Source organism: Coffea arabica, chromosome 8c (genome assembly GCF_036785885.1).
Source record: "Coffea arabica cultivar ET-39 chromosome 8c, Coffea Arabica ET-39 HiFi, whole genome shotgun sequence".
Classification (NCBI taxonomy): domain Eukaryota; kingdom Viridiplantae; phylum Streptophyta; class Magnoliopsida; order Gentianales; family Rubiaceae; genus Coffea; species Coffea arabica.
Genome location: NC_092325.1, coordinates 5,986,281 through 5,997,428, shown reverse-complemented (window position 1 = coordinate 5,997,428; position 11,148 = coordinate 5,986,281). Strand labels below are relative to the sequence as shown.

At 36.5% G+C, this 11,148-nt stretch overlaps 2 protein-coding genes across 2 annotated transcripts; both read left to right on the top strand.

Moving 5' to 3' along the window:
- Nucleotides 1–325: 325 nt before the first annotated feature.
- On the top strand, nucleotides 326–709 carry LOC113705715 (protein VACUOLELESS GAMETOPHYTES-like). Its single transcript, XM_027227633.1, has one exon. The coding sequence runs from the start codon at nucleotides 326–328 to the stop codon at nucleotides 707–709; it is 384 nt and encodes a 127-aa protein (XP_027083434.1).
- Nucleotides 710–1,550: 841 nt separating this feature from the next.
- Nucleotides 1,551–3,963, top strand: LOC140013347 (uncharacterized). Its single transcript, XM_072062603.1, has 3 exons — nucleotides 1,551–2,003; nucleotides 2,144–3,085; nucleotides 3,604–3,963. The coding sequence occupies exons 1-3, from the start codon at nucleotides 1,551–1,553 to the stop codon at nucleotides 3,961–3,963; spliced, it is 1,755 nt and encodes a 584-aa protein (XP_071918704.1).
- The last annotated feature ends 7,185 nt before the right edge of the window (nucleotides 3,964–11,148 follow it).

Genomic DNA, 11,148 nt, shown 5'->3' with positions numbered 1-11,148 from the left:
AAGTTACATTTCATGTAATTAATTCATAAACAGCTGTATATACAAGATCAATTAATTTCAGTTTTGAAGCAGTTCAAGACAAAGTAATCCACCTTGTGTTGAACGTCTACTCCGTCCAGTTCAGATGTGGTAGATGGATTATTCCGAAGAATGAGTCAATACAGCCCACAAATTTTTATACTGATATTTGTCCGTTAACTCTATGGCTAACTGCTAATTCAAAGATTTTGATTCCCCTTGTCTGGTTCCTGTCTGAATTCTTCCATCAAATCTTTCAAGAAGACACCATACCACAATTACAAAATTACTCCAAAGATTCAAGTATATGGAGGAAGAGGGAATTCAACATTTCAGTCATGATGAGCACCCTCTGATCATGATTGAATTGCAGAAAAACAATGATAATGGTGATGGAGATGATAAGAAAGTAGAAATCTGCTACGGGTGTCAAAAACAAATTTTGGAGCCTACAGCATATTGTTGCTTCAGCTGCAATTTCTTTCTCCACAAACCATGTGCAGAAATTCCTTTGCAGATTACTCATCCAATGCATCCCCAGCATCCATTAGTCCTCCATAAGGAGCCACCTTATTCTTCTGGCAGTTGTACCTGTCATGCTTGTGGCCAAAAGGGTTGGAAGTTTTTCACCTACAATTGTTCCTTGTGCAAATTTGATCTCGATATATCGTGTGCTTCTCAAGATCGGTGAGGCAATATTGATTGAGTCTTCATTATTGATTGCGTTTTAATTCAATTTGTTGTGTTCTTACTTCTTACCAGTATTCACTGTCATTTTTTTTACCTCCTTTTTTTGGGGCCATTGTGGTAACATATAGTAAGTGGCCCTAAAAGATCTCAAAATTTCAATTTTGCCCCATTATTATTTCAAATTGCAATATATAGCCCCTCTTTAACTTTTAAATTTGATGAATCTAATATAGTTTGTCAATTATTCATCATTAAGTTTATCTGAGCTGGCCTTTGTTACCGATGTTAGCCCCCAGGTCAAATTTACTTACACTGACTTCCCCCTATATAAGGTTGACTACCTCCAATAGCTATAGAAATAGGTGCACTTTTTTTTGGCGAGATTTTTTAATGAAAAAAAGGTTAATAAAGATGTTAATTTCAAATTTCATTTTTTGGCAACGCGTTCTAGTTTAGTTTTTTCATAATAGCTTAGTTGATATAAATGGCAGAAAATTCACCAAATGAAGGTGTTGAATAGCATGATCATTTGTGGAACTGCTAATAGATTGCTGTTCACTTTGCTATTCTTTAGGCAATAGATAAGTCAAAGTACTTGATATGATTTTGATTCTAGGATCTTATCTTTAGCAGATTTTTTTCCAGATTTTCTCTAATTCTGTTTTCTTTATGCTATATAAAAGCATGGCTTATGACTCAATAAAATCAGACTTCTGCAATACAAAGTTTTGATTTTCTTATTCTACTTTTTCTACTCTAAAATTCCAACAGAGTGGTACCAGAGCTTTTATCTTGAGGGATTTGTGAGGATTGAGAGAGTTTAAACACTTACCCTTATTACGATGAATCCAGAAGTTTCCTCTACTTATCAACTTGGACCTCCCATATTTGATGGAACAAATTATCAAATGTGGGCTGTCAGAATGGAAGCCTATCTTGGTGGAAATGATTTGTGGGAGGCTGTAGAAGATGATTATGAAGTACTTCCTCTTCCAAACAATCCAACTGTTGCTCAAATGAAACACCATAATGAGAGGAGACAAAGGAAATCGAAAGCCAGAGCAAGTTTATATGCAGTTGTCACATTCACAATCTTTACCAGAATCATGACGTTAAAAACAGCACATGAGATCTGGAATTTCTTGAAGAATGAATATGAAGGAGATGAAAAAATCAAAGGAATGCGAGTGTTGAACTTGATTCGAGAATTTGAGACGCAGAAGATGAAGGAATCAGAAACTATCAAGGCCTATTCCGACAAACTCCTTGACATAGTCAATAAAGTAGACTCCTTGGTACTGATTTTTCTGATTCTAGAATAGTCCAAAAAATTCTAGTTACAATCCCTGAAAAGTATGAGGCTACAATCACGGCCTTGGAAAACTCAAAAGATCTGTCAAGCATCACCTTGGCAGAATTGTTAAATGCACTGCAGGCACAAGAACACAGGAGGCTGATGAGGCAAGAAGGATCGGTGGAAGATGCCTTTCAAGCCATATCACAAAACAACAACAGGGGCAAGAACAAGAAAAACAACAAAAAGATGCCTGGAAATAACAAATCTCAAGTATATCCACTTTGCCCTTATTGCAAAAAAACCAATCATCCGCAGAAAAGGTGTTGGTGGAACCCAAATGTAAGATGTCACAAATGTGGTCAGTTAGGGCATATGGAAAAGATATGCAAGTCTCAACAGCAACAAGGAGAAGCCAAGGCTGCTGAGAATCAACCTCAGGAGGAGCAATTGTTTGCAGCTTCATGTTTTGCTACTAATAGCTCCATGGAAAGCTGGCTTATAGATAGCGGTTCTACAAACCACATGACTTATGATCGAGAGCTTTTCAGGAAGCTTGATAAAACTGCTACAACTAGAGTCCGGATTGGAAATGGAGCTTATCTTGCTGTAAAAGGCATAGGAACAGTGGCAATTGAAGGGTACACAGGTTTGAAATTAATTTCTGATGTTTTATATGTTGCAGAAATTGATCAAAACCTTTTGAATATTCCTCAGTTATTGGAAAAGGATTATAAGGTGCTATTTGAAGACAAAAATTGCATAATTGAAGATCCAGAAGGCAGAGAAATGTTCAGAATTCAAATGAAAGGCAAAAGTTTTGTTTTGGATCTGATGAGAGAGGAGCAAGCGGCTGTACACAAAGAAATTAACGATGCAGTGCTTTGGCATAAGAGATTTTGCCATTTTCATCATGCTGCTCTGATGTTCATGAAGAAAAACAACTTAGTAGAAGGTATGCCTGAATTAGATGAAGAGCTTCCTACATGTGCTGCTTGTCAATATGGGAAGCAATCAAGGCTTCCTTTTCCCCAAAATACAATATGGAGAGCTACACATAAGCTGCAATTAATACATACAGATGTAGGAGGACCTCAAAAAAGGCCATCTTTGAATGGTAGTAAGTTTAATATTCTCTTCATTGATGATTACGCTAGAATGTGTTGGATTTATTTCATGAAATTCAAATCTGAGGTTGCTAACATCTTTTGGAAGTTTAAAGCGTGGGTTGAAAATCAAAACAGTTGCAGCATGCAAGTGATCAGGTCCGATAATGGAACTGAATATACCTCAAAAAAATTCAACAAATTTTGTGAAGAGGCATAGAGCACGAACTGACAGCCCCTTACACCCCCTAGCAAAATGGAGTGGTGGAGCGTAAAAATAGGACGCTTTTGGAGATGACAAAATGCTTGTTGCATGATAAAGGGCTACCAAAGAAATTTTGGGCGGAGGCTATGAATACGGCAATTTTTTTACTAAACAGATTGCCAACGAAAACTCTACAAAAAAAGACGCCATTTGAAGCATGGTATGACTACAAGCCAAAATTGCTTTATCTAAAAACCTTTGGTTGCTTGTGTTACTCTTATATTCCTCAGGTTAAAAGAGACAAGTTAGACAAGAAAGCCGAGCTGGGGATTTTTGTAGGCTATTGCTCATCTTCAAAGGCCTACAGAATATACTCACCACAAAGCAACAAAATAATTGTGAGCAGGGATGTTAAATTCCTTGAGTCAGACACTTGGAGTTGGAAAAATGAAGATAAATTTGAATTGCAGGTAGAGAATGATGATATCGATGAAGAACCTGTTAGAGGAGCCAGATTACTCTCTGACATTTATCAGAGATGTAATGTTGCCGTTATAGAGCCTGCAAGATATAAAGAAGTCGCAACTGATCAGAAATGGATAGTTGCAACGAAGGAGGAGCTCAAAATGATAGACAAAAATCAAACTTGAGAGTTGGTGGACAGGCCTACACACAAAAAGCTGATAGGTGTCAAATGGGTTTATAGAACCAAATTCAACTCTGATGGTTCTGTAAACAAGCACAAGGCAAGACTCGTTGTTAAGGGATATGCTCAAATGTTTGGAGTAGATTTCTCTGAAACGTTTGCTCCAGTTGCCAGATTGGATACCATACGAATATTGTTGGCTCTTGCTGCACAAAAGGGCTGGCTTATACATCAATTAGATGTTAAGTCAGCTTTTCTAAATGGATACCTGGAGGAAGAAATCTTTGTGGAGCAACCTGAAGGATTTGCTGTTCAAGGAAAAGAAAATAAGGTGTATCGTCTAAAAAAGGCATTGTATGGTTTAAAACCGGCACTGAGGTCTTGGTACAGCAGAATTGATGCACACTTGATGAACTTAGGCTTTGAAAAAAGTTTGAGTGAATTTACCTTATATATCAAAAAGGTTGATGGTGAAATACTTGTGATATCTTTATATGTTGATGACCTTCTTATTACAGAAAGCGGCAAGGAGTTGATTGATAAGTTCAAAAAGGAGATGGAAGATGTCTTTGAAATGACTGATATTGGTATGATGTCATTCTTTCTTGGTATGGAGATACAACAGAAGCAAAATGAAGTGTTTATATGCCAGCAAAAGTATGCAAAGGAGGTCTTGAAAAAATTTAACATGGAAGGATGCAAATCAACTGCGACTCCAATGAATCAAAAGGAGAAGTTTTGCAAAGAAGATGGAGCTGAAAAAGTTGATGAAGAGCTGTATAGAAGCTTAATAGGTTGTTTAATGTATTTGACTGCAACCAGGCCAGATATCAAGCAGGTAGTGAGTTTGTTGTCAAGATACATGCACTGTGCTTGTGAAATTCATTTTCAAGCAGCAAAAAGGATTTTGAGATACGTTAAAGGTACTGTTGATTATGGAATAAGGTTCAGTCAAGTTAACAACTTCAATTTTCCTGCTTTTTCTGATAGTGATTGGGCTGGATGTGCTGATGATATGAGGAGCACCTCAAGTTACTATTTTACTTTTGGGTCTGGAATCTTTTCATGGTGTTCAAAGAAGCAGGATGTCATAGCTCAATCCACTGCAGAAGCAGAATATGTAGCTGCCGCTGCTGCTGTGAATCAAGCACTTTGGATAAGAAAATTCATGACTGATCTACACATGAAACAGGAAGATTGCACTTAGATATTTGTTGACAATGAGGCTGCAATTTCTATTTCCAATAATCCAGTGTTCCATGGCAAAGCGAAACATTTCAAGATAAAGCTTTATTTTTTAAGAGAAGTGCAAAAGGAGGGAGAAGTGCAGCTGATTTTCTGCAAAATAGAAGATCAAAGTGCTAATATCTTTACAAAGGCTCTTGCTAAGGAAAGATTTGAGTTCTTGAGGCAAAATCTTGGAGTATGCAGTTCCAAAACCAAGGAGGAGTGTTGAATAGCATGATTTGTGGAACTGCTAACAGATTGCTATTCACTTTGCTATTCTTTAGGCCATAGATAAGTCAAAGTACTTGATATGATTTTGATTCTAGGATCTTATCTTTAGCAGATTTTTTTCCAGATTTTCTCTAATTTTGTTTTCTTTTTGCTGTATAAAAGCATGGCTTATGACTCAATAAAATCAGACTTCTATAATACAAAGTTTTGATTCTCTTGTTCTACTTTTTCTACTCTAAAATTCCAATAGAAGGGCACTTTAATCACATTGGAAGTTAAAGGGGGTTAGTTATGTGATGTAATCAAAAGAATAAGGGATGCAAATTGGCATAAAGGGAAAGTTGAGGGCTTAACTGTATTTTACCCTTATTTATTCATTAACTATAGGTGCCCTTATTTATCTATTTATTTATTATGTTATGTGTTCTTTTTTCTTTTATCTTTTATTTGGTGGCCCTTTTCCCTAAAAAGATAAAGGGTAAATTCCATTTTATCCCCCTATGATTTAGCATTTTTTACATAACCCCCTATGGTTTCAAAAGTTATACATAACCCCCTCATATTTTAAATTAAAGTATTTAAGTAACGGGAATGATCATTCTTAATGGAGTCACCTAAAATGTCAAAAATACCCTTGTATAAAGTTGAAAATTATTTATTAACCAAGGGGAGTTATGTGTATATTTTGAAAATCATAAGGGGGTTATATGGCAAAATATAAAAATCATATGGGGTTAATGTGTCATATATTTATAAGGATAATTTCAACATTTTTAGATATAACCCCCTATGGTTTAGCATTTTTTACATAACCCCCTATGGTTTCAAAAGTTATACATAACCCCCTCATATTTTAAATTAAAGTATTTAAGTAACGGGAATGATCATTCTTAATGGAGTCACCTAAAATGTCAAAAATACCCTTGTATAAAGTTGAAAATTATTTATTAACCAAGGGGAGTTATGTGTATATTTTGAAAATCATAAGGGGGTTATATGGCAAAATATAAAAATCATATGGGGTTAATGTGTCATATATTTATAAGGATAATTTCAACATTTTTAGAATTTCCATTACGAATGATTATTTCCGTCATTTTGACACTTTAATCCAAATATGAGGGGGTTATGCATAACTTTTAAAACCATAGGGGGATTATGTAAAAAATGCTAAACCACAGGGGGTAAAATATAATTTGCCCAAAGATAAAAATGGCATCATATCATTTTGATTTTTTAATTTTATTTTCTTGTGGGTTTGCCAGAGAAGGACAATCAGATTTGGGTGATCCAGGCAGAAATCTGGTCAAACTGCCCTCCAATGGTGTAGCTCAAAACTTGATCAAACTTTCTCTTCTTCAGTGCAGCATTACTAGTAGTCTCAGAAAAATAAATACCGAAGAAAAGATAATAGTATCTACACACAATCACCCACTTGCTCTATCCAAGATGGTGCAAACCAAGCATGAGATTAATAGTGCTACTGCTGATCAAGAAGAAGCAACACTATCAATTTGTGACTGGGGTATTGAGCCTATTCTCTTGTCTGATCCTCACTATGCTTGCGCCGAGAGTGATTACTTTCTCCATAAGACTTGGTATCAATTTCCCGATGAACTACAAACCCCAAAACATCCCGAGCATTCGAATACACCGATGACAGTATTGGCTGTTGCTAGCAACTTTAGGTGTCATGCCTGTCTAAAGGAAGGAAGTTGTCTCTACTATGAATGCCAATCCTGTAAATTCTACATTTGTATATCAAGTGCATGAGTGCAAGCTTGACATCAGCTGTTTTGCACAATTCTCATAAGCAACTCTTAACTCAGGTTGAAAACACAAATTGGATAACGTGCAATGCCTGTGGCTTTGACAGAGGTAGTTTTGGATTTGGTTGTGAAGATTGCCATTTTTATTTGGACTATGAGTGATAGGGTGTTAGTTGTTAGTAATTTTATTATTAATTTCCCCTTTTATCCTTGCCAAATATTGTTTTAATTATTAATATTTAATTATATTTGGTATTTGGACTCAATTTCAGGGAATGGAATAGAAAACTACAAAAAATGAGGGATTTTCTGAAGAAAATGGAGACTTCAAACAACCGAGCCCACATGGTGCTACAAACGGATGGCATTTCTTTTTTGCTGATTCGGAGTTGAAGTCTTTGATGGGCGACAGGAAACGAAAAGTAGAGAAAAATTCAGCAGAGCTTTCTTTTTGTACTTGGACCCCCAATTCGTTGGGGACCACAAAGAGCATCAAGGAGTCATACTTTTGCGTAGAATAGAAAAGAAAGTACAGAGGCTAGGGATAGGTAGCCTTTAGCAATAGTTTAGTTTTCTTCCCTTTTCCTTTCGGGCACGCCGATTATTTGACAAAAAGTCCCAACTGGAGAAATATCTTTCACCTCTTGATTATTTAGTGAAAAACCCAATGCCTTTGCAATCAATTAATTTGTGTGGAGATTTATTTATGCAGCGTGGCTAATCTCTTCACCCAGTCAAGGATCAACTCGACGGCGCAGTCCCGAATATCTATGAGATCTAATTAGTTTTCATGCGTTCATTAATTTTTTAATATTTGCACGTTGTTTACTTGAATTTCCTTGGGATTATTTTGTTAATTGGATGTCAAGGGCCCGATGTTCAATGCGACTTATTAATCTCCTGTCAAATTAGTCAATTAAATCCGTAATTGTTTGATTGATTAATATTAGTGGCAACTGGCGTGTTTACACACTAGGGGAACGTGCAATCTAATTTAAATAACCCTCGTAGCATGTTATTGATTGGGGTTACGTTTTCTAGTTTTTAATGCAATTGGAAAATTAATTCCTACGGTCGTACCTAGGAGTATTTTCAGATTAGGGGTAATCGATGGTCGTACTTTGATTATCAATAAATTAAAAAAAAAAAATTGATCGTTAGAGTTCGTCGGCGACTATAACTAGCCTATTAATAAATTAAGTGAACCTCTTTTGCATCAATGATCAGATGAATAGATTGTATTTGAGTAGTTGTATTCTTGATTAGAATTTATCTATTCTTGATTTAATTTCTGCTTATATTCGTGCTAGTTAATTATTTATTTTGAGTTAAATTGCTTAATTGTTTTTAGTTTCATTCTGATAAAATCCCCTTTTACCAATTGGAATCTCAGAGAGACAAATATCCCCAATCCCTGAGGAGACGACCCTGCTTGCCACTGTCTACTTGTTAGTAAAATCTGTCAATTAATTAATTCTGGTATATCGGATTAAGCAAACTCTTCGGGAGTAGGGTGAATCAAGTAACTCATTGCACACCTAGAGTCTCTGGTCTAGTACCTAGAATTGATTATTGACTGCTTTTAGTGGTAGTTAGGTATTTTTATTATTATTGCACAGGTTCGGCACCTGTCAATTTTTGGCGCCGTTGCCGGGGACTGGTGCCTGATTAATTTGTTTCTCTTTGAGTTCATCTTATTTTCTTTCTTTTTTTTTCTCTTATTATTATTATTATTTTTTATATATAGTTTATGGCTGTTAACATTCTGTATTTTGGTGATAGGCTGGATTTTATTTCTCAAAGGGATCATGAGACTCATGCTTTTTCTAATGATCAATTGGACGTTGCAAATTGTGGAAGTTATTTTGTCTCAGATCATTCAACCGACATATATCCCGTATTTCAAGATGGCCTAAGTGCTCCAATCAATACTTTTGGAGATTTTTCATCTCAATATCAAACGTGGTATGACTCTTATTCAAATGGGTATGATCGAGAATGGTGGGATGATTCCAATTTTAATTATGCGACCAGGCCAATGGATTTTCAACAGCAAGAGTCTCAATAACCATCATCCATGCCAGGTCCGTCTCTAGAAGAAATGATGAAGCAGTTAATTGCTAGTCAACAAAAGACGGATTCTGACATACAAAGTATGAGGAATCAACTGGGACAGGTGCAAGTAATGCAGAGTCAGGTGAGTCAGATGGTGATAGCAATTAACCGCTTAGAATCCCAAGTCCAAGGAAGATTTTCATCTCAACCTGAAGTTAACCCAAAGAACATGAGTGCCATGACCCTCAGAAGTGAAAAAGAAATTAAAGGGCCTACGGTTCTGGAGAATAAGAGTTAAGATCAAATTCAAAAAGAAATGGAAGATGAAAGGCGTGAATTGGCATCTACACTGAGCATATTGAATTTTTCAAATTATGAAGAATTGCCCTCACAGACCATCATCGACGTTAAGAAAGATGATGATGTTTTTATCCTGACAAGTGACATGGAGCTACAAGAGTCTCAAGAAAATAGATCTAAAGATGCAATTGAAAAGGAAATTGAAGTGCAAGAAATGAGACCCCAATATCAACTCGTTCAAGTGAATGAATCCGGTGAACAATTTTCAAATGCGGTGACATCTCCTCCATTTTTTAATCAATATTCTCCTGACTCTTATTCTTCAATTCCTATTAATGAGATTGGCTTTATTATACCAAAAAATTTTGAATTTCATGACAGGAATAAGTTAAGAGTAGCGATGGCAAAATATCTTGAACCAATAAATACACGTGATGGAGGAGTGAATGGAGATTCAGATTATTGTTGAGTTGTTTGGCGCCATCTACTAGTCCATGGAAGACCGTAGCTTGTGTGTTCAAGAATTACTCTATTTACGAGAGCTATCAGGATTATATAGAAGATGAAACACTCAAACGAGCCACAAGATTTTATCCTCCCTGAACAAACATGACAATGTCTAGCCAAAAACGTTAAAGAAAGACGCTTTTTGGAAGGCAACTCAAATATTGATTTTATTATTTTTCGTTGTTCCATTCTTTCGTTTTGTCGTTTCTCATTTGGGCAGTAGTTGGTTTTAATGTTTTCCTTCACTGTGATCATGACAGGAATCTTGGCGTGCCCATACAGTGTCAGTGACTCCAAAGGTCAGTGAACGTTTGCCAATTTTGGCGTGCCCACGCCATATTGGTAAAACCTCGACATCTCGTGACATTGGCAGAAAGTGGAATCTTGGCGTGCCCACTCGGTGAGGGCACGCAATAGTGACTCCTGAAGTCAGTGGACGTCTACCAATCTTGGCGTGTCTACGCGGTGTTTGACGACCCAAAACCAAAAAAAAAAATTTAGAAAAATAAAAATAAAATTATTTTCCTTTTTTTTTACCTTCAGCTTTGTTTTTTTCAAAAATTCAGATTTTGAAAATTTAAATTTGAAAAAAAAAAAAGATTGAAATTTTTTTTTAAAAAGAAAAAAATCCCAAAACTATTTTGTTTTCTCTTTTTTTCTTTCTTTTTCTTTTTCTTTTTTTCTTTTTCCTTCTTCTCTTCTTTATTTTCTTTCTTTCTTTCTTTTTCTTTCTTCCTCCTTTCTTTCCCTTTTCTTCCCCGCTGCCCTGCTTCTCTTTTCTTTTATTTCTTCTTTTGGCTGAATATTCATCCGCCACCACCCACCTCGCACGCTACCGCCGCTCTAAGCTCCCTCCTCGCGGATCTCTTTCTCCAGCCGCACGCCGCCAACCTCCCATCTCTCTCCAACCCGCGAGGCCTCGAGCATGCAGCACCGCGCACCGCTAGTGGCGATCGCCGCCTGCATCTCCTCCCCCGCGCACCGCCGCTACCCTTCTCAATCCAATTCTGGTGTCCGGTCCATTCTTCCCTTTGTGGTTCTTCAGTGGTCTCTTGCTTTTTGGTGTTTTTCTATTCACTGTAGGCAATGGCTTTTGTTTG